This window comes from Armigeres subalbatus, chromosome 2 (assembly GCF_024139115.2).
Source record: "Armigeres subalbatus isolate Guangzhou_Male chromosome 2, GZ_Asu_2, whole genome shotgun sequence".
NCBI lineage: Eukaryota > Metazoa > Arthropoda > Insecta > Diptera > Culicidae > Armigeres > Armigeres subalbatus.
The window spans coordinates 166,896,485-166,920,546 of NC_085140.1; the positions used below are offsets into that span (position 1 = coordinate 166,896,485).

Here is a 24,062-nt window from a genome sequence, read left to right on the forward strand (position 1 = left end):
CGGTGCTATGGAACGCTATGTATGACGGTGTTTTAAGACTGAAATTCCCTCCTGGTGTAAAGATCTTTGGCTTTGCCTATGACATAACGCTAGAGGTTTACGGAGAGTCTATTGTTGAAGTGGAATTGACGGCGTCCCACGCGATCGCCATGGTAGAGGAACACCATAAAACAACGGTGGTTGTTTTTTTTTTCGTCTTTATTAAAGTGATTTTTTATATATCAATAAGTTCATCACTAGACGGTGGTTGTTGTTAACAGCCGTAAGTCGGTACAGGAGGCGGTGGTTCGCGTGGACGACTGCACGATCAATTCTAAACGGAAGGTGACGCTCCTTGGGGTGATGATCGATGATGAACTTCGGCAGTCACGTTGATTACGCCTGCAGGAAAGCTTCAAGAGCTATTGCGGCATTATCAAGGATGATCGCACATAGGTTGATGTGTCTCAGAGTGATAACTGCCTACCGCACGGTTTCACGGGACGCAGCTTGTGTTATCGAGGGGATGCTGCCCATTGAGCAAGCCATACGAAAAGACGATGAGAGTTCCAATATGCGCGGAACCAGAGGAGCCCATAAAGCCATTAGTATTAGGATCCCTGCAGGTGACATCTTCTTCTTCTAATTAGCATTACATCCCCACACTGGGACAGAGCCGCCCCGCAGCTTAGGGTTTTTTTTTATTCTTTATTAAAGTGTTTTTTTAATCTACAGATTAAGTTCAACACCGCGCAGCTTAGTGTTCATTAAGCACTTCCACAGTTATTCACTGGGAAGTTTTTAAGCCAAGTTACCATTTTTGCATTCGTATATCATGAGGCTAGCACGATGATACTTTTATGCCCAATCCGAATCCAATCCGAATTCCAATCCGAAAATTGCCTAGACCGGCACCGGGAATCGAACCCAGTCACCCTCAGCATGGTCTTGCTTTGTAGCCGCGCATCTTACCGCACGGCTAAGGAGGGTCGCTGATGATGCAGGTGATACATACCAGATAAATAAAACCACGTTGATCTCATAATCCGCGTGAAACAGGAAAAAAATGCGTTAAAATCAAGTTGAAAACGGCGCATTTTTTTTAAGAAGCGCAGATTTTAAAACCCGCGTAAATAGCGTAGATCCTGAAATTCATGTAAAACGCATAGAAAAAACGTGTAGAACACGGAAATATAACAACGACATAACGAATGCAGAATATAATGGAAAAATAAAAACCATCGAATTTTGTCAACATTAAAATTTCGAACGTGTAGCAAAAATCAAATGGGGTCTGCAATTATTGTAATACCTAGTGGTAAACTTTTGTTTTCTTTTCTTTTTGTATGCGTGACATCATATTTTGCATTTCGATAGATATGTATGTACTTCGAACGATTTTAAATACCCAATTGCAAATGTTACGAAATGCCACACTGATCTACATCTACGAATCTGTTTCACTGACAAGGAAATGGCAAGCAAAACAAATCTCCAAACAAAACCCCCAATGAATAAGTGCAATGCATTTTGCCAATAAAACGTTCCAATGGTATTCTCACTTCGCAACCATGAAGAAAGATAGATACGAGGCCAAATAAAAGCGAAATCCGACCATTACGAACTCGGGCAAATGGGCTCACACGCATAAATGGCAAACACATGAACCCATCCTCCGCGTTGTTTGCCATCCATGGCTTTCGATAAACAGAAATTGCTCTAACCGATCGGCATGCTGCATGGCGATCTCTTCACCACCACCGGCGCGGTATCATCAGCTGATAGCTTCGCGAAAAAACGTATGTGCACAGCATCAAACTGAAGCGAAACGCGTTTAAAGTGAGGAGGCAAAACTGCAAAAGATGGACCACCAGCACCGCCGCAGCAGCACTCTATATAGGTACTGCAGGGTAAATTTTCTTTCTGACCATAATTTGATTATGTAAACACTTTTTCGCCACTTTTCTCTATCTCTTCGCTCGATATGGCATAGCCTCCGTATACCACAGCACGCGGATGCTGCCTCAGACCTGTATGATATTGGACCGCTCGGTGAGCTTGGAAATTAAAAATTTCATAATTGCATCGACTATTATCCGCCGTTTACCAGACATGCTTCATCTATGCTTTAATGCATTTTAAAACCGTATAAATTTTCTTGGTGATGTTGATGCTTTCTTTGTTTAGAAATTTATTTGTAAGACGACAAACGATTAGAATGGGTATACTGAGTGGAGGAACTCTTGTTCAATAGATTTTAAGTCAACAAAAAATATTTAATAGTTCTGTATCTACTTATAGAATAATGAAAATATGTTGGTGTTATGTAAAAAGGCGATAAAACGATCCTTTTTAAAATAAAAAAAACTGAATAAATATTCTGTTAACGTGTTATACTAGATTTGTATTAAAGCTTCATTAACATTTAATTAATCATAGGGAAGGGGCCTTCCTTAGCCTAGCGGTAAGACGCGATTGAGCCCAATCCCTTAAAAAGTTGCACCTTAAATACACAGTTCAAAATCGAAGATCTCTCATTAAAAAAAATATCCCGTACAGCACATAACCGTTGTTTAAACTATTATGCTTTAATTCAACAACGTAAATTAAAGATTCTATTTTGAGCTTCTATCACATTAACAATCAGCATTTTTCCTTGAACTCGGTTCGATAAACTGTTTGACTATACGCTTGACGTAACCCAACCACATGTACAGCAAGTGTGCAAAAAAAAAATATTTTTTCACATTGACAGATTAGCTGAACAGATAAGTACAAAGCATTCTTCGGGACCAATGTAACGAAACTAATATCAATGTTCTTGGCTCAGGTCACGAATCGTTAAACACACCTTGTGTGTCTTATTTATGAGCTTCATCATAGAATTCTGCTGCGGCTGATGTTACCACGCGGAAGGTTCGAGATCCTCTTCGCCGCAAGTATTGGATATAATTGCCATAGCACAGTAATTAGGTTGAATTACGATCCTACTTTCAAAATAAGCAGTAGATAATTGTTCTCTTTTCATTGTGATATTGAGTATTGCTCTTCTGATTCGATGTATTATGTAGTGATTTACAATTTACGTAACGTTGTTGTGGAGCAGGGACGGGAATGGTTGACATTTCTTTTTACAATTCATCCTGCCATATGTTACCAAAAACGGCTACAATACTTTTTCGGAAATTGACGTGCAAAAATAATCAAAACAATTACTAACTAAATCCAATGTGAAACTTTGCATGCAGTGCCAACGAAAGGGAATAGGCATCTATTTTATTAGTAAAATGACTATTGCTCCATTAATAGTGTCACGCTACTGTGAGATGCCAACCGTTCGACTCTGAGATAGATTGACGTTGCGGATAAGTCAATCCCTCGATTGGAGCCCCTGCTCGGACAACGACCTTTTCAAGAACACGGTCTGCGTTCACCATCGCTGGCATCCCGTCGTCGGCACAATTCCGTTATCGTCTTCAAGTCCCATTTCCATTCGACGATCTGCAACGACGTTGCACGCTTGCCACCATTCCAGGCGTATTCTTGCATTGACACGTGGCCAACACCAAGTACAAGTCGTCGATGGTGGCTCGCAGCCCGACAAGTATCCCGCTTGCCTCAGCCACCGTTGGCGTCCCGTCGATACCAGCCGTCACCGACATCAGGTCAAGCCCGAATCCCAAGAACCCTGCTTTGCCATCTCTCGCGTCCCATTTGAACCAGCCCGTTACCGATATCTAATAAACCACACTACCCGATCGAATCCGGCCCGATACGGTAGTCACATCAACGCCACCCTGACTCCACCGTGACAAGTACTAATGCAAAATTATGTTTCGGAGATCGATCTCCGCAAGTAAGCATGCCCCATATTTGAGATGGCCGCAAGAAAACTAGACCTTAAATTATGTAGATTAGGAAAAAAAAATTTCAAAATAATAGATAATGGGGAAGGGTCGTTCGGTCGAAACCCATTCGGCCGAAAGCCATTTGGCCGAATGCCACTAGGCCGAAAGTTGTTTGGCCGAATATACCATTTAAGCAAACAGACCATAAGGCCGAAAGTCATTTGGCCAAAAGGGTCGTTTGGCCGAAAGAGTTATTTGGCAGAAAGGGTAGTTTGGCCGAAAGGATCATTTGGCCGAATGGCCATTTAGCCGGAAGGGTCATTTGGCCGAAAGGATCGTTTGACCGAAATGGTCATTTGACTGAATGGCCATTTAGCCGGAAGGGTTCATTTGGCCGAAAGGGTCGTTTGACCGAAATGGTCATTTGGCCGAAAGGGTCATTTGGCCGAATAGGACGATGAGAAATGAAAAATGAAAAAAAGAGAAATTAGGAGTAAGAAGAGAGACGTCTCAATTCACATTTCTTATTTCTCACTTCTCGCTATAAAAAGTGGGTAGTGCAAGATGAGTAGCAAGACGTCTCACTACTCATTTCGTGCTTCTTACTTTTTACCGTGAGAAGAGAAAAATTAAGAGTGAGAAGTGAGACGTCTCTCTTCTCATTCCTTATTTCTCACCAAAATCTTTCTCCAAAATCTAATAGGGATACATTGTTTGGTGTTGAGGACAAAATGTTGTTGAGCTGTGTTAGTGGTGCAGGATGGTGACAAATTTGTTGTAGAAGAATGTGTGTGTGTACCTAGGAACTCTAATGACGTGCGATAATGATGTTGCCCGCAAGGTGGAAAGGCGTATTGCAACTATGAATAGGGCTTTTAACGGACTTCGTAACCAGTTTAAATCCCGTAGTCTGCGAACGAAAACAAAATTTGCGCTATATACTGATCTGATTCTTCTGGTGGCTTTGTACGACTATGAAACATGGACGTTAAAGGATGCTGATCGGCGACCTGTCGGAGTATTCGAGCGTAAGCTGCTGCGGACAACACTCGGCGGTAAACACGAGAATGGCATTTGGTGGCGTCGCACGAGTTAAACCCCGTTTATGAAGGGCTGAATATTGATAATCTTATACAACACGGCAGACTACGGTGGGCTGGACACATTGTTCGTATGCTTAGCTTTGCTTGATTGACTGTACCCATCGTAGTTGCTAGTCGAGATTGGCCGAGAAACAACAAATAATGCACAGTTCACCAATTGAATAGTTTTCTCGGGACTATAAATCTATTCTCACTGTACAGTGTACACGCTTCGGAGTTTCTTTAATTCAAGACCAATAACAATGCCGGCCACGTCATCACAGTCAATTAGGATAAGGGGAGGAAAATTAGTTCGACACTCATTGTTACAAGAGACCGAGGAATCCTCTGCATCTCCATGAGCGCACTGGAAAGGAATCATATGTTAGTTGGGAAGGGAATATATCGGAAATCGCCTTGGTAAGCGACTAATTACCTCTTTTGATCGACGTCACATTCGCAATGATACAAAAACAAAGACTGATTAGACATCTTAACCACTTCGCGACGACCAAAACACGCACTGCACTCGCCTGTTCTTTCTTTATTTATTATCACATGACTTACAAAGTCTTATAAAATGTCAATATCGTTATAAAAAATAGTTTTAAAACAAATAAGTACAGAATGGTTCTATGCAAAATTATAGTATTCTTTAACGGCCTTCTTGTACAATGCTTCCGAAGAAATATGTTTTGTTATCCATTGGTTGCGCATTCCAAATAGTCACTCCTCTCACAAAAAAGTGCCGCCATAGAGTGATGAATTATTACGAGGAATAATGAAGTCCCTTGTTCTGCGTCCTTGAAATGTCCTCAGCTTCTCAAACAGGTAGGGTGGGGCGCGCCGCAGATATAGAAGAGTTGTACGTCGTCAGCGCTACGTAACTGTACGACTGTAACATGAAAAATTGTGGAAATTTCCAAACCTGACAGTTATTGTAAGACTAAACATTAGACAAGGAACAAACATAATATTTTTTCCCTGATGAAGACACCAACCCCGTGTCGAAACGTTGGACAAATATAAATCTTGTTTCAATCCTTAAAGACTGCGTAGCCGTTTAGAGTTAAAATAACAATAAACAGTCGATCATTCGAAAGTACATCTATTTTTATTTATTTTTTATTAAGGTGTTTTTTAATTCTAGATTAAGTTCAACACCGGAAAGTTCCTCCAGGAATTCCTCCGGAAGTTCCTCCAGGATTCCTCGGAAGTTCCTCCAGGACTCCTCCGGAAGTTCCTCCCGGAATTCTTACGAGAGTTCCTCCGGGAATTCCTCCGGAAGTTCCTCCGAATTCCTCCGGAAGTTCCTCGGGAATTCCTCCGGAAGTTCCTCCGGAATTCTTCCGGAAGTTCCTCAGGAATTCCTCCGGAAGTTCCTCCAGGAATTCCTCCGGAAGTTCCTCCGGGTATTCCTCCGGAAGTTCCTCGGAAATTCCTCCGGAAGTTCCTCCGGGAATTCCTCCGGAAGTTCCTCCGGAAGTTCCTCCGGAAGTTCCTCCAGAAGTTCCTCCGGGAATTCCTCCGGAAGTTCCTCGGAATTCCTCAGGAAGTTCCTCAGGAATTCCTCCGGACGTTCCTCCGGCAATTCCTCCGGAAGTTCCTCCGGGAATTCCTCCGGAAGTTCCTCAGGGAATTCCTCCGGAAGTTCCTCCGGGAATTCCTCCGGAAGTTCCTCCGGGAATTCCTCCGGAAGTTCCTCCGACAATTCCTCCGGAAGTTCCTCCAGGATTTCTTTCGGAAGTTCCTCCAGGAATTCCTCCGGAAGCTCCTCCGGGAATAAGACAAATAATTCCTCTGGAAGTTCCTCTAGGAATTCCTCCGGAAGTTCCTCCGGGAATTCCTCCGGATGTTCCTCCGGGAATTCCTCCGAAAGTTCCTCCAGGAATTCCTCCGGGAATTCCTCCGGAAGTTCCTCTGGAAGTTCCTCCGGGAATACCTCCGGATGTTCCTCCGGAAGTTCCTCCGGGAATTCCTCTGGAAGTTCCTCCGAGAATTCCTCCGGAAGTTCCTTCAGAAATTTCTCCGGAAGTTCCTCCGGAAGTTCCTCGGAAGTTCCTCCGGAATTCCTCGGAAGTTCCTCCGGGAATTCCTCCGGAAGTTCCTCAGGAATTCCTCCGGAAGTTCCTCCGGAATTCCTCCGGAAGTTCCTCCGGAATTCCTCCAGAAGTTCCTCCAGGAATTCCTCCGGAAGTTCCTCCGGAATTCCTCCGGAAGTTCCTCCGAATTCCTCCAGAAGTTCCTCCAGGAATTCCTCCGGAAGTTCCTCCGGGAATTCCTCCGGAAGTTCCTCCGGAATTCCTGCGGAAGTTCCTCCAGGAATTCCTCCCCGAGCAGCACACATGTTGTAAACGAGTTCATATAACTCATATATGACCATATTCAGTCATATATGAGTTACTTCAATCAAATTGGTCTGAATAGTGCTGCTAGGGTCCGGAAGTTCCTCCGAATTCCTCCGGAAGTTCCTCCGGGAATTCCTCGGAAGTTCCTCAGGAATTCCTCCGGAAGTTCCTCCGGAATTCCTCCGGAAGTTCCTCCGGGAATTCCTCCGGAAGTTCCTCAGGAATTCCTCCGGAAGTTCCTCCAGGAATTCCTCCGGAAGTTCCTCCGGGAATTCCTCCGGAAGTTCCTCCGGAATTCCTCCGGAAGTTCCTCCGGAATTCCTCCGGAAGTTCCTCCGGAAATTCCTCCGGAAGTTCCTCCGGAATTCCTCGGAAGTTCCTCCGGGAATTCCTCCGAAGTTCCTCCAGGAATTCCTCCGGAAGTTCCTCCGGGAATTCCTCGGAAGTTCCTCCGGGAATTCCTCCGGAAGTTCCTCCGGGAATTCCTCCGGAAGTTCCTCCGGGAATTCCTCCGGAAGTTCCTCCGGGAATTCCTCCGGAAGTTCCTCCGGAATTCCTCCGGAAGTTCCTCCGGGAATTCCTCGGAAGTTCCTCCGGAATTCCTCCGGAAGTTCCTCCGGGAATTCCTCCGGAAGTTCCTCCGAATTCCTCCGGAAGTTCCTCAGGAATTCCTCCGGAAGTTCCTCGGGAATTCCTCCGGAAGTTCCTCGGGAATTCCTCCGGAAGTTCCTCGGGAATTCCTCCGGAAGTTCCTCGGGAATTCCTCCGGAAGTTCCTCGGGAATTCCTCCGGAAGTTCCTCGGGAATTCCTCCGGAAGTTCCCCCGGGAATTCCTCCGGAAATCCTCCGGGAATTCCTCCGGAAGTTCCTCCGGAAATTCCTCCGGAAGTTCCTCCAGAAATTCCTCCAGGATTTCCCCCAGGAATTCCTCCAGAAGTTCCTCCGGGAATTCCTCCGGAAGTTCCTCCGGGAATTCCTCCGGAAGTTCCTCCGGGAATTCCCCGGAAGTTCCTCCGGGAATTCCCCGGAAGTTCCTCCGGGAATTCCCCGGAAGTTCCTCCGGGAGTTCCTCCGGGAATTACTCCGGAAGTTCCTTCGGGAATTCCTCCGGAAGTTCCTCCGTGAATTCCTCCGGAAGTTCCTCCGGGAATTCTTCTGGAAGTTCCTTCGGGATTTTTTCCGGAAGTTCCATCGGGAATTTTTCCGGAAGTTCCTCGGGGAATTCCTCGGAAGGAACTTCCAGGAAGTTTCTTTGCGAATTCCCCCGGTAGTTTCTCCGGGAATTCCTCCGGAAGTTCCTCCGGGAATTCTTCCGGAAGTTCCTCCGGGAATTTACCGGAAGTTCCTCCGGGAATTTACCGGAAGTTCCTCCGGGAAGCTCCTCCGGAAGTTCCTCCGTGAATTCCTCTGGAAGTTCTTCCGCGAATTTCTCCGGAAGTGCCTCCGCGAATTCCTCCGGAAGTTCCTCCGCGAATTCCTCCGGAAGTTCCTTCGGAGGAATTTCCGGAAGAACTTCCAGAGGAATTCTCGTAAGAACTTCCGAAGGAATTCTCGGAGGAACTTTCGGAGGAATTCGCGGAGGAACTCTGGGCAGTGATGGGAAATGTCAAAAAAATGTCATGGGATTGCTATTACTTATTTGCTAATAACTTTTTTCAAACGTTATTTACAATACCGATTTTGTGATTAACATGTAATGCTCAAAGGGTCCTAGAACTTTGTCAAACAGATCATTGTTCTCAATGCAAATAGTGAGCCATGAGAGCGAAATTTAAAAAATGTCACGGAATGTCATGACATTATTGTCAGTTGACACTAATTCGGCTCTCACGCCGCCAATTTCAGTTTCAGATGCATGACCTATTAGAAAAGTTTTAGTATCCTTTGAGGGCTTTATGTTTATATAAAACATACGATTCTAAATTACTTGTGAAAAAGTTAATAACAAATAAGTCCCCTGACATCGACATGACATTTCCGTCACTGCTTCCGGAGGAATTTGCGGAGGAACTTCCGGAGGAATTCGTAGAGAAACTTCCGGAAGAACTCCCGGATGAATTCCTGAAGGAACTTCCGGAGGAACTTCCGAAGGAATTCCTGGAGGAACTTACGAAGGAATTCCTGGAGGAACTTCTGAAGGAATTCCTGGAGAAACTTCCGAAGGAATTCCTGGAGGAACTTTCGATGGAATTCCTGGAGGAACTTCCGATGGAGTTAATGGAGAAACTTGCGAAGGAACTCCTGGAGAAGCTTCCAAAGGAATTCATGGAGGAAGTTCCGAAGGAATTTCTGGACGAACTTCCGGAAGAATTTCTGAATAAGCTTCTGGAGGAACATTCAAAAGAATTTGTGGAGGAACTTTCGAAGGAATTTCTGGCTGAACTTCCGTTGGAATTCCTGAAGGAATTTTCGGCGGAATTCCTGGTGGAACTTCCGAAAGAATTCCTGGAGGAACTTTCGAAGGAATTCCTGGAGGAACTTCCGATGAAGTTCCTGGAGAAACTTCCAAAGGAATTCCTGGAGGAAGTTCAAAGGAATTTCTGGACGAACTTCCGGATGAATTTCTGAATAAGCTTTTGGAGGAACATTCAAAAGAATTTCTGAATAAATTTTCGGAGAATTCCGGGAGGAACTTTCTTAGGAACTCTCGGAGGAATCTCCGTAGCTAGAAACTTCGAAGGAAATTCCAGAGGAATTCCTGGAGGAACTTTTTTTACTTGTCTTATTTATTATGTTCATCTTATTTGTCTTATTTGTCTTGTTTGTCTTATTTTTCTTATTTACACCAGCACCACTGTTATTACCCAAATCCTTTCCAAAGCTTATGTGGAAACCTTGTACAGAAATTCTCTCACGATATTTTCTAATGTTGTTCTAGAAACGGCTCATGTTTTCATTTTCCAAAACCAGCTGGAGTTTGTTTATTTTGATCTCCTCATTGCGTGATTGGTCTCGCCGAACCACTGCATGAGTGATACATTTCTTCCCCATTTTTGCCAATTCCTTTTGTTCTCCGTTTACGGCAAATACTAAAGCAATTCTCGCTTAACTTTTCAAAAGGTCCAAAGTAACATTTTTTTCATGAATTAATTTGAATAGCGTAATCAACAGACCAATATGAAAGCTTTTGAGAATTGTAAACTGTATAATGATGAAATAATTTTGACGACACTGACAGCGTCATTCTGGCGGGCTGAATAAGGGTTGCTGACATTTAAACATCTTTCTCTAAATTAATGATTTCGTGTGTGTTACTTCTACGTGATGAGAAAACAGAACTGTGCAATAAAAATCCTATTCGACTAAATGCTGATGTCATATTAGAAATTTGGTGACAGTACTCGTCGATAGCAAAACCTTCCGCACGCGATGGCATATGAGCAAGTCAAACCACCTTCCTTTTGCCAGTGGAGATATATCAGCTTCCACACTGATATTCTTCCCTCCCCCTTCATACGGGAGCTTGGCAGAAGGAAGGTCGTGTGATATATAGGGGAAACTGGACACACGTGATCCCCGGGGACACATGATCCCCCCCTGTTTTCTCGAAACCTAATAAAAATTTTATATCACTGATATGTATAAACAGATCCGTTAGACAGATAATTGAATTTGAGTAACATTTGATGTTAGTTCCTTTATGTATATGGGTTTTAGAAAGGTTTTATTATTTTAGCGTTCTCAATTCTTTTTTTCTGCAAAGGTAAAAAGTTTAATAACTTTGAATATATCCAACCAAAACGTGTCAAATTTTTACTGGACGTAGTTTTATTATTGCAGAATTGAATAAACCCATTAAATTGATTATTTTCCATTTCACAATGAATGGAGAAATAAACCAAGACAAATACTCAACATGGACACACTTGATCCCCCACAGTTTGGACACACTTGATCCCGATATTGCATATATTAAGGCGTTTGTTGTATTCCATTGCATTTGCACATAATTGTAATACATACAACTAATTGATATATTATAATTACTTACTATTGATTTAAAAGTTTAAATAGATTTATTTACTTCCTTCAATTTTATCATCCACGCACATGCGTATTTGAGGTTGCCAAAATCCTTATCACATTACCTCGAACAAAGTGTAGTTAAACACATTTAACTTTGATGAGTAAATTAATTACCATAATGTTCAACCTAAGATTAAATGAAGTTTTGAAAATACTCAAGAAACCATTGGGTGTAAAATTAGTACTGTTAGATCTACTATTCAAATGTACTTTGTCTTTTAAATAGGGTAAGTTTATTAAGAATCATTATTTTTATCGTATTTAATCGCAAGTCTTCCTGTCTGTCTTCCTAAAGAACTTCTAATAATAGGCTAATCCTACCGCTTCTATTCAGTATTTTGAAAGAAATCGCATTTGTATACAAATAATATTTACATAAATATAATGTTTCAAGCATGCGTGACAGTACTACATTGATGTATGAAGTCACCAGCCTGGTATGATCACGTTCGTGGTATTGGTAGTAGTCTGGCGACCGCGATGCATCACAGACCTTTTTTGTTGGTTCCGAAATAGGCACTCTGGGATATTTAGCACTGGCCATGGGTTTTGAAGTGCGGCTGATTTTCAAAATTGGAAACAGGAAAATTAAATTTTAAAACAACACTATATCTAATATTCATGTATCGACCTTCCAGTTTTGGTATCATAACTGTATCACAGAGAGATCCTCTTGGAAACATCATGGTTGTCGCATCTGCCTTTCAGTGGAGTGGATTGATTGCATACATAATCATCAGCAAGGCAACTTTGTTGATAATTGTCACTGTTACTCTATGCGAGAACCAATATATTATTATATTATTATATTACTAGTTTATTTGTGGACGCAGTAGCGCCCGTGGCCTGTTGTCTGTGATTTTTTCATCAAATGCTGTGTCTGGTTGTCTAAGGTTGTCACTGGTTTTGTTTTCTGCATCTGATAGTAAAAAAGAATTGAAGTGTCAAATATTTTATTTTTTGTAAGAATTTCCCCGCATGCTGCGTCTGGTTGGCTAGTCACCGGACAGACAAACAGGGCTATTATATATAGTATATAGTATTATATTATATTTTTAATTTTTGCGCGACTGTTTTTACGTTAGACTATGAAAAAATGTTGGAATTTGAAAATTAAACAATTTGGCCTTTCATCACACTTGAAAGAACCTTAATATGTTGAGCTCATAAAGGGATCATTTCCCCCCGATATGAGGATCAAGTCTCCCGCAAGTTTTGAAAATGTCAAATTTTCTATCTTTTAGAAAAATCGATTTTTTGATAACTGTCATGAAAAAATAATTTCTTCCAATGATGTTTTTGAATATCTAATTAAATTGGTCATCAAGTCCATCTTAAATCATATAAATATAAGCATTTTACATCAAAAACCATCCGAAACAAAAAGTGGGGATCATGTGTGTCCAGTCTCCCCTACCATCACAAATATTGCTCTCCGCTCGCTTTCAAATCGACTTCTATAAAAAAAACATTCTTCATGCCTGCCGTATCCTAACGGAACTATCAATTCTATACTTTCGCCTCTAATGCTATCATGAACATGTACGTCCAAGTTTGGAAGATGATATTAGCATTTCCATATCATTGTAAATCTTTCTCTTTCAAGCGCGTAGGCAGGATAGGATTTGTTTTCATCGAAACGTTTCCCGATGAAAACAAATCCTATTCTGCTTTTGTCCTGAAAGAAAGATGATTAAACGTCAGCAAGCTCTATTGGACAATTTTCTCTACAAGGAGTGCTACCACGTGCTTTTTAACAGAAAACCCAGAAAGACCTCAGGTGTCTGAAGATTGAATCTTTGTGTCCGAAATATGAATCCAACTTCGCCGGTGTCCAAGGTTTGAATCAAACAGTAGCCGAACATTTTCATAAATTGCAAACATTTTTCCCAATATCTTGCATATATTATTTACGTAGTTCAAAGATGAATAAAATACTTAGTGATTGCAATGGTGAATTAAATGGTATGATTTAAAATGTGAGTAAACAGGATGATTGTATATCAGAAAGTGCTTAAGCGTCCGAAGTTTCAGTTTGCACGGTATTCAATTATTTTAGCGGCGACCAAAACACGCTTGTTCGATGGCTGGACACGTTGTTCGTATGCCGGAAGAACGTCGAGCGAAGATAATATTCAGTAGATAACCCGGAAGAGACCGTAGGATTTGTGGAAGACCGCGTATATGATGGCTTTTGCAGTAGAAGAGGACCTGAGGGCGCCAAACGTTCAAGGCGACTGGAAGCGATTGGCCCAGGATCGAGTCAAGTGGAGGAGGATACTCCATTCGGCGTAGGTTCATTGAGAAGCTGCTGCGCATCAAGTATCATTCATTAGGTGGCTTAATGAATTGCATGAGTATTTTCGAATGATTTTCCCATATTATGTAATATACATTCTTTACATGTAGAGTCTGATCTGCTAGTTCTCAATAAAAGAATAAAATAATTTTTCAACAAAGGATTGCTGGAGCTTTATAAAGTCTGGAGAATAACTTCCAATTCAGTAGTACAGTTCATTAGAAATGTTGTACCAGATTGAGAAAATGTAAAATATTAATGTTAGGACGGTCATTTTGAATAGAGGCTCGTCACTGTGATGCAACCATAAAGGGAAATACATCGTAATGGACAAAAAAAAATCCCCTCTTTCCTAACTGATTGTAAGGATTTGGCTAGCGCCATTATTCATATATACACGAAAGCTGCTAGAAAGTGCAGTTTGAGAATGGGTGATAAATCAAAACTATACTCTTGCAATTTACACCGGCTCTGATCAGCCTTGGAATAGCAATCATCGACATGCACTACAGCCGGTCTAAGCTAAGCTTATGTTTTCATTCACGCAAAGATCCAGCAATCACCCAAAGACCATGCATCGAATCCACCACAGAGCATTACAAAACGATTTCAAGAGCAAGTTTGCAAATTAATTTCGATTTAGCTACATAATACACTCACTTTAAGAGACAATCAAAACCGCGGCACTAGACATTAGGTAACGCAGCTGGAGAGCTGACTTGCATGGAGAGATGACTGTGATCGGCAATATCAAGTGGGTGCTGCTATTTCTCGATACCCATGGTTTTCCGTTTCGATCATTTTACGAGTGGTTTTCACAAGAGCTGCTGCATTCGCTTGTTTATTTTTGATACGCACTTGAGTTTAGGCGCGTAGATTTAGCACGCGTTTAATGTTCAATGTTTCTTTTTTCTAGCTTTAGCAAAAATGTTTACAGACGTTTTCCTTTTTAAAGAGTTATGTTTTCTTGCTTGTTTAGTTTGATCATAATCGTTAGCTATAACAGATGGGTGTTTATGTTTATGTACGTTTGTTGTTAGATTGAAACAAGAATCGCCACAAAGGTTTTGGTGACCCACGTTTTCGATTGCAGTTAAATATTACAAAAGTGCCTTGTTGCGAATAGCTGAAAGGTCACATTTGAAAACTTCAATGTTAAAATGATAAGTTTAAACTGACATTGTTGTGACTCTGACAAATTAAAGCTTATTTATTTCTATCAATGTTTCATCTGATAGCAATCATATCACAGTGAACACAAAAGACATGTGTCATATCAAACCAGCTTATTGTTATCGAGGGGCTTTAGCAGTGTCACGGTGCGCCCCAGCGCTTTCGAATATTTTATTAATTTTCCGTTGTTTTCACGCACCGAGATTCGTGCTATGCTACACTATGTTTCATTTTTGGCAGCGAACATCCTCCGCATCCGGAAACGGACTATTCAGTGCCATGAACTGTGCCGTGTTGTATGTCGTTTGGCAGATCTCTCGTGTCACCGATGATTATTTTTGGAATTCCGGTCCAGACCATTTGTTCGTTCAGCGCTGATAGCTATGGTGTTCGGATTTTCTGAGCTTCAATTCTTCCAGGAAAAACTAATCAAGCTAAAAGCACAAATCTCCGCCTGATGGTAGATGTAGTATACCATTCCGAGAAAGGTTGACAGCCTCAAAACCGTGTGAAATGAATCAAATAAAGATATCTGTTCGATAAAGTTAAGCCTCTAGTGGTCGATGTTGACTTTAGAAGGGGTACTGTTTAAGAATTTTTTGATTGGCTTGGTGAAAGTTCAGGAAGAAAATTTCTTAGAAATTAATTTGTTTTAGGCGCAGACCTTTTTTTATTTATTTAAGAGTGTTTTATTTATTAAAGGTGTTTTGAGTCTGGTAAAAAAATGTGCCGTGTTGTTTCAATGAGGTTATGAGTAGTGATATCAGTAGATCTTAATTGCACTACACAGGTACTGTGCTGTTACCACCCAACATGAAAGCTCCGAAGAGGATCTCACAGTTGACACAGGAAAACAATCACGTTCAGTCGTAGTCTGCATCTCCATCTCGTCATGTACATCGTCGTCACGCTGGCCATTATGGATATGTTTGACGTAATAGCCCACAGTGCAGAGCTTCCAGTCATCGCCATTCATTGTACGAAGGCAACGGAAGAAAGTGTTGAATGAGGTGGCAGTGCAAATTAAATTCACATTATCACACCAACTGGGGAAAATGACAAGTGATGCGATATGTAAGCCGAATGGAGTTCAGTATCTACTCGTTGCCACACACGCAAAAAAATCGTCCCCGAATTCGTGAACCAGCAAAAATACACCGTGATTTAATTCATGGATTCGGGAACACCAGTCACGTTTTCCAGAACGTTCCAGAAAACGTGATTGTGTTCCCGAATCTGTGGCTGTTGTTCACGAAAAAATACACCGTGAACTTGTTAGTTCACGAATTCATGACCCTTTTTTTGCGTGTACTCTGGAGGTGGCCTATATTTGAAAATATGTCCTTGGCAGAGTAGGTATGATACACCAATGAAATTTTCATTAAAATCGTGTCTAAGATCAACTCTGATAGTCTAATAATAGATCCAGAACATGAACAACAATTGATAACGTTGATAAAAACATTGGTGCAGATGACTCACCTGTTTGTTTGACTGATCATCGCTATCGGCAGCAACGTTGTTCTGCGAGGTGACTTTGGTCGACAGGAGCTTCACGGTGGATCCGTTGTGCATAACACTGGCATTGTTGGCGTTGGTCGGCGACGACAGGTACCGCAGATCATTGGCCGTGGGGATGCCGGCCGTAGTCGTACTGGCGTTGTTATCGGTCGAACTGTTCCCACTATGGTTACTATTGGCAATGGTATTACTGGTGTAGTTGTTGAAGGCCGTATGGGTGGTCCAGATCGGGGTCGTAGCCGTCGGCGTGTACGACTGCTTCCGCAGGTGGGTGATCCGGTCGATGGTCAGCGCTTGACCCGGTTTGCCGTACCCGTTGCTGGCCAGGACTCCTTCCGATTTCTTCCGTTCCGACGTGAACGAAATGGTGCCATCGGAGAAACGGTGGAATGTGAGATTTTCATCCGACAGAAAGGACATGGAAGTGACGCTCGATATCTGTAGGGGTGTTTAAGAGAATAATAATATGTTAGACTGTTAACGTCTTGACGCTGAATGTTTAGTACATTATAATTATTAACTAAGGTACACCAGGGCGAGTTGAAACGGTTTTCTTCAAAGTTGAAATTCGAAGTGCTGTAAAAAATCACCCTTTAAAATATTTTGAATCCGTTTGCGGTGTTTGCTAGTTTGCGCCAAATATTATACATAAAAAATAAGCAATCTTAACAAACTTTTTATAAATATTTTTATATTCAAATTATTTTTATATGCATCGTTTCAACTTGCCCCGCGAATCGGGGCAAGCTGAAACACTGCGTTATATTCAGACGTAAGCTAATTTTGCGTACTTATAACAAAATGTTTGTACTACTACTGTTTGGTGACTATAATACTGCTAGGATTCGCATAAAGAGTCCCATGTTTTTTTGACGTTTTTGATTTTCTTTCAGAAATTGGCTTAAAATTGTCTGCTGTTTAAGAAAAACTGATGAAATAGTAGGCTTTGTTCTAGAAATTTGGAAACAAATCCGACTTTTGTTGTCTAATATTGATATTTACTTCCATAAAACTCAGATTCCAGATTTTGATAGGTACTCTTTTACACAAAAAAAATAAACTCAAGTATGGTCCATTTAACTGTCCCACCACAGCAATAAATACAGATAAAGAATATTATGTAAATTTTTTGGAAACATACCATTTTTTTTAAATTTGTTAGATTTTTTTTGTATTTCTCCATAAAAACAAGTTTGATAAATTCAACGACAAATTACTCAAGTCGGCGAAAATGACATGGGACAAATTAAGGCAGTGTACAACAAAGTCACAAGCGTATTTTCAGAGACCAAATTCTGGGGAACGCAATACGCTGAAAACTTATCAAATTGATTTCCTCCTACTGGTGACCACTCCTGAATAGTAAGGATGCTTCTTTATTTGGTTCACGTGTATATCGCAGTTGATTAATTCGGTTGAGGCTTCTTCATAAATGCACATTTATTAACCAGCCATCATATCTCTCATGGCGGTGCTGGCCGGGATACGAGCAACCTTAGGGAAGATCGGGTAATCAATCCCAGGGGAAACTATGGTCGTATGCTGACAGGGGAAGGGGGTTGCCCTCTCCGGAGGTGCAAATCTTATTGAACGTCTGTTCTCCATGTCAGGATCGGCTCACAACAGCGTCTGTTCTCCATGTTAGGGGCGGCTGATCATCGTCCGAGTGCCAGCGAGGGACGCTAAGTGAAACTGTGCACCATGGTCCACCGGAAATAAGGAGGAATGGTCCTCCGGAAATTTAGGGGGTTTGGTGCCAGGCCCTGCAAGCCAGCCAAAACAACTCACGCAACGAACAATCAACAAGTGAGTCCGGACCGGCACCATCGGCGCAGACCACTGCGACTAAAAGGGTGTAGCGATTGGAAACTTTGTTCATGGAACTGTAAATCTCTCAACTTCATGGGGAGGTGACGCATATTCGCCGATGTGCTCAATGACCGTGGATTTGGTATAGTAGCGCTGCAGGAGGTTTGTTGGAAGTTATCAATGGTGCGAACGTTTAGAGGTAATCATACCATCTACCAGAGCTGCGGCAACACACATGAGTTGGAAACAGCTTTCATAGTGATGGGCGATATGCAAAGGCGCGTGGCCGATCAATAAAAGAATGTGCAGGTTGAGGATTAAAGACCGGTTCTTCAACTTCAGCATAATCAACGTCCATAGCCCACACTCCGGAAGCACTGATGATGATAAGGACGCATTCTACGTGCAGCTGGAACGTGAGTACGACAGCTGCCCAAGCCACGACGTCAAAATCATCATAGGAGATTTGAACGCTCAGGTTGGCCAAGAGGAGAAGTTTAGACCGACTATTGGGAAGTTCAGCGCTCACCGGCTGACGAACGAAAACGGCCTACGACTAATTGATTTCGCCGCCTCCAAGAATATGGCCATTCGCAGCACCTACTTCCAACACAGCCTCCCGTATCGGTACACCTGGAGATCACCACTGCAGACAGAATCACAAATCGACCACGTTCTGATTGATGGACGGCACTTCTCCGACATTATCGACGTCAGGACATATCGTGGCGCTAACATCGACTCGGACCACTATCTGGTGATGGTTAAACTGCGCCCAAAACTATCCGTCATCAACAATGTTCGGTACCGACGACCGCCGCGGTACGACCTAGAGCGACTGAAGCAACCTGATGTCGCCACTGCATACGCGCAGCATCTCGAGGCAGCGTTGCCGGAAGAGGGTGAGCTCGATGGGGCCCCTCTTGAGGACTGCTGGAATACAGTCAAAGCAGCCATTAACGACGCAGCGGAGAACAACGTCGGGTATATGGGTCGAAGTCGACGGAACGATTGGTTCGACGAAGAGTGCAGACAGATTCTGGAGGAGAAGGACGAAGCGCGGGCGGTCGCGCTGCAGCAAGGTACCCGGCAGAACGTGGAACGTTATAGACGGAAGCGGAGACAGCAGACCCGCCTTTTTCAGGAGAAGAAACGCCGCCTGGAAGAAGCGGAGTGCGAGGAGATGGAACAGCTGTGCCGTTCTCAAGATACACGCAAGTTCTATCAGAAGCTCAACGCAACCCCCAAAGGCTTCATGCCGCGAGCCGAAAATGTGCCGGGATAAGGATGGGAGCATCTTGACGGACGAACGTGTGGTGATCGAAAGGTGGAAGCAGCACTACGAGGAACATCTGAATGGCGCTGAAAGTACAGGCAGTAAAAGTCAAGGCAGCGGAGGAGATGACTACGTCAGTTCAGCGGACGATGGGATCCAACCAGACCCCACCTTGAGGGAAGTTAAGGATGCTATCCAACAGCTAAAGACCAATAAAGCAGCTGGTAAGGATAGTATCGGAGCTGAGCTCATCAAGATGGCCCCGGATAAGCTAGCCACTTGCCTGCACAAACTGATAGTCAGAATCTAGGAAAATGAACAGCTACCGGAGGAGTGGAAGAAAGGGGTTATATGCCCCATCTACAAGAAAGGCGACAAACTGGATTGTGAGAACTTTCGAGCGATCACCATCCTCAATGCCGCCTACAAAGTGATATCCCAGATCATCTTCCGTCGTCTGTCACCATTAGTGAACGAGTTCGTGGGAAGTTATCAAGCCGGCTTCGTTGACAATGGACCAGATCTTTACTGTACGGCAAATCCTTCAAAAATGCCGTGAATTCCAGGTCCCAACGCACAACGCACCATCTGTGTTATTGATTTCAAGGCGGCATACGACAGTATAGACCGCGTAGAGCTACTGAAAATTATGGACGAGAAAAGCTTTCTTGGGAAGCTCACCAGACTGATGTATTTACGGACCATGTTGAGTTCTGGAAAAAAATTACCCTTATGCACAGGGAAGTAGATAAAATGTCTCACCCGAAAATATCCTAGAACAGACGCACATTTTACCGCTGAGCTAAGGAAGGTCTCGACCTGTTAAGATAGTTTTGTTAAATTCTAAAAGACTTCTTTATAGAACACTAGCTGACCCGGCGAACTTTGTCTCGCCAAAATGTGATCATTTTACTTATCTAAAAGACAAATTGGTTCTTCAGAATGATTTTCATTTTTTTACAGTTTTGTAATAACATGTTTCCTATAACTTAAGTACACAAACAAAAATTAACATATATCGATCTTTTCATTATCAATTGATAATGCCAACTTCGTGTTATAAATACAAATGATCAAAATTTGGATCAAATTGAAAATTTGAAATTCAAATTGAATTTTTTTTCAGTTTCATCGTAAATTAAAGAAGAAAACGAATATTAGCAAAAACTGGGCTGTCTATTCTAGAGTGATGCTCGGTGGCACAAATGCCAACTTTTTTATATACATATATATAGATTATGGGGAGCTATATGTATGCATATCATTTTGGCTGAAAGGGTCATTTGGTCGAAAGGTCATTAGACCGAAAGGGTTATTTGGCCGGAAGGTCATTTGGCCGAAAAGGTCATTTGGCCGAAAGGTAATTAGACCGAAAGTGTCATTTGGCCGAAAGGGTCGTTTGGCCGACCGGGTCATTTGGCCGAAAGGGTCATTATACCGAAAGGGTGAATTGGCCGGAAGGGTCATTTGGCCGAAAGGGTCATTCGGCCGAAAGGGTCATTTGGCCAAAAGAGTCATTTGGCCAAAAGGGTCATTAGACCGAAAGGGCCATTTGGCCGAAAGGGTCGTTTGTCCGAAAGGGTCATTTGGACGAATAGGATATTTGGCCAAATAGGTCATTTGGCCGAATATGTAATTTGCCAAATAGTTCATTTAAAAAGTGACTCACAACTCACTACTCATTTCGCGCTTCTCTTTTTTCACAGTGAGAAGAGATAAATGAAGAATGAAAATGAGACGTCTTACTACTCACTTCGCGCCGCTCATTTTTTACAGTGAGAAGTGAAAAATGAGGAATGAGAAATTGAGGTGTCTCTTCTTACTCCTAATTTCTCACTTTTTTATGACTCATTTGGCTAAACACCGCTTCAGGGCGGGTTCAATTTTCAATCAACTACCCGAACGTGCTAGTAGAGGCTCTAGTTCTTGAAATACTCGGTGGGCAACCCCTAACAGTTTCAACCCTAACAACTATACAACAAACGAAACGAACGATACGTGAAAATAACCATTAGATCAGTGCAATCATCGGGAAGAAGTTCTAGTCTACAAACATCATCAAACACTTATAACAGACTATTAACATTTATTCCTTACAGCGAGTCATTTCTTTTAATCAGGTACCCTTCTGTCTCACTTCCTTTCCATTGTTTTAAAGTTTCAGCATAACTACCTAACTGTGCGGATTTTCTACATGCTTTCACCTATGCTATTCCAATAAGAAAACTCTTCGCAGCTTCGCGTTCTCGTAAACGCTCCTTCAAAAACTACATTTGTAGGTCTCCCATCACAAGCTTACTCACGTGCTTCTACTTTACTGAAGCGCTGTTCACCCAGTGAACAAAGCGTGTTAATGAATGCCACCTAAATGGTTGGTGGGCCCATCTCGACGTCGTCGCGTGAATAATCTTCAGGCGCAAATTTATGCTCTTCCGGAGTGCGATGGTGTCGGCGCGACTCCCTTCCAACTTCGGCCGGACGTTGGGGAACTTTATTGCTGGCGCGTGGGGTCAACAGTGTGGAAATAACGTGTTGTTCAAGGGGCGGTGTGCCGAGCAGGAGGGGAGCGGTGGTCCAAAAATAACTGGGAACGGCTGCACACATGGATGAGCTAAGGATCGAGACTCAAAGCGGTTATCTTTTCTTTTTGTTTGCTTATCTCTAATCACGCACAGTACCGCACTTGCTAATTTAATAACGTTTAGCACTTCCTATGGAAAGGAAATCTAATAATTAATTACACTGGTTATAAAGACACTTTCACGTTACACAAACCTCCTAAACACACCGCGAATATAGAAATAAGATTCTTCATACTGCTGCCTCTTCCACTGGTCAGAATAAAGTGGACGAGTCAGAACTTGGAATGCCTCAGATAGGTCACGATTGGGGTTTTTGCATTCGTTCCGGAAATCGTGGGCCGATCTTATCAAAAGACGATTTCGGATTACCTTTTAATCCCATTATTAGTTTTGTCCCTTTTCTTCTTGAATTATTCGCCTCTAACTAGCCTGTTCAGAACTTTCCATCGATTACTTATTATTAACTCATAGAACAACAAGTGGTCCATATGGGAGGTATTTCTCCTTTCCGTTTGATCCAGAGCAAGTTTCGCTGGATGAGTGAACGAGCACGCCATGTGGGTGAACGATAATATTTTTGATAGTGAAGTAAGTGACAAGGATTAATTTATTGTATGCAAGCGAGTGATCTTATGCTGCTGTTCGTTAAACTTTACTGAATTCCGGTATTGAGTCTAAAATTGGGTACAATACAACGCACACATAATTACCTAATCTTGAATACCGCTACAATTATTCGGCTTAATGAACCTTTCGACCTAACGACCATTTCGGCCAAACGACCCTTTCGGCCAAACAACATTCGGCCTAGTGGCATTCGGCCAAATGGCTTTCGGCCGAATTGGATTCAGCCAAACGTCCCTTCCCCGTTCCAGATATGGAGGGTGCTCGCAGCTTGACCTCCTTTCAATCAGCAACAGAGACAAGGTTTTGCGGTTCAGACAGGTCAATTTTCTTGGTTTATCACAAAGCGACCTGATTTTTGCGTCGGAATATTTTAATGTTCACATTAAAACCGTGCACGATTTATGCATCCCCTTCCGTGTTTGTGCCAGACGTTGGCGGCATAACTTTTTGGTTTTGGTACGTAATCTGGCTTACAAAGACTTCCTGGTTATAAGCGGCAGAGTACTTAAAGCATGAAAAACGGGATACATCGTCGAAGCCGTGTGCGGCTTTTATCCAGAGGAAGTAAATCGTACATTCATTGCTAACTTTACTGGTTCGAGTGCGCAATTTAGAACAACCGCTCTCATCATACAGTTTTTCGTTTTGACCTGTGCTTGGTTGGGAAGTCATCAATGCTATCTGTGATATTAAATCAAATGCAATAGGGTATGATGAGTTACCGAATTACTTAATCAAGATTGTCCAAAATTAACGCATTTGTTTAACTTACTCAATCATACGTCTACATTCCCGGATTGCCATTGAAAAGCAACCATATCTGAACTGCATCACTTAATCTGCATCCTATCAGTATACTATCCGATTTGTCTTTTGAGAAGCTTCTCAAACAACAAATGACAGAATACATCGAAGATAACAATTTACTTTTTGTCAGATTACCAGGGATTTCGTAGAGGGCAGAGCATCAAAATCGCTGTGCTTCGAGTGTACGATGACCTGGGAAGCAAGACCGATAAAAGAGGCTCTGGTATATTGCTGCTGCTTATCAAATTGAGAGTTACGTAATTTGTGAAAGAACCCCAAGTTATTTTGTAACATTAAGCAAAGTGACCGCATAACCGTAACACTGAAAAACTTTTTTGCCGGTATGCCATGTGCTATGTACAAACATTTTCGTAATTAGTTTGCATTCTAATACCAAGTAATGGAAATGTTTCTACCAAAGCTTTCAATTGGATAAAGTGTCAGGATAGCGAATGTGGACCTTGAACATGTTGCAGAGTGGTCGCGGAGAAATAATATTCATGTTAATCCAGCTAGAAGCACAGTGTTGTTTATCGCTAGTAGATATCGTACAGCCGGTAGTTTTACCCAGCCAATCCCTGGAATCGAGATGGATGGTCAGAGCTTGGTGGGTCAGAAAGAGTACATAACCTCGGATTCGCCTTTCAAAACGATTCGAAGTGGGATGAACTCGTTGTTCTTTATG

At 42.4% G+C, this 24,062-nt stretch overlaps 1 protein-coding gene across 1 annotated transcript in view; it reads right to left on the reverse strand.

Moving 5' to 3' along the window:
• Positions 1-24,062, reverse strand: part of LOC134211135 (sodium- and chloride-dependent neutral and basic amino acid transporter B(0+)-like) — a 727,874-nt gene that overhangs the window by 203,129 nt on the left and 500,683 nt on the right. Inside the window, 1 exon segment of the mRNA XM_062687773.1 lies at positions 16,238-16,714. Within this exon segment, the coding sequence (XP_062543757.1) occupies positions 16,238-16,714 (477 nt within the window).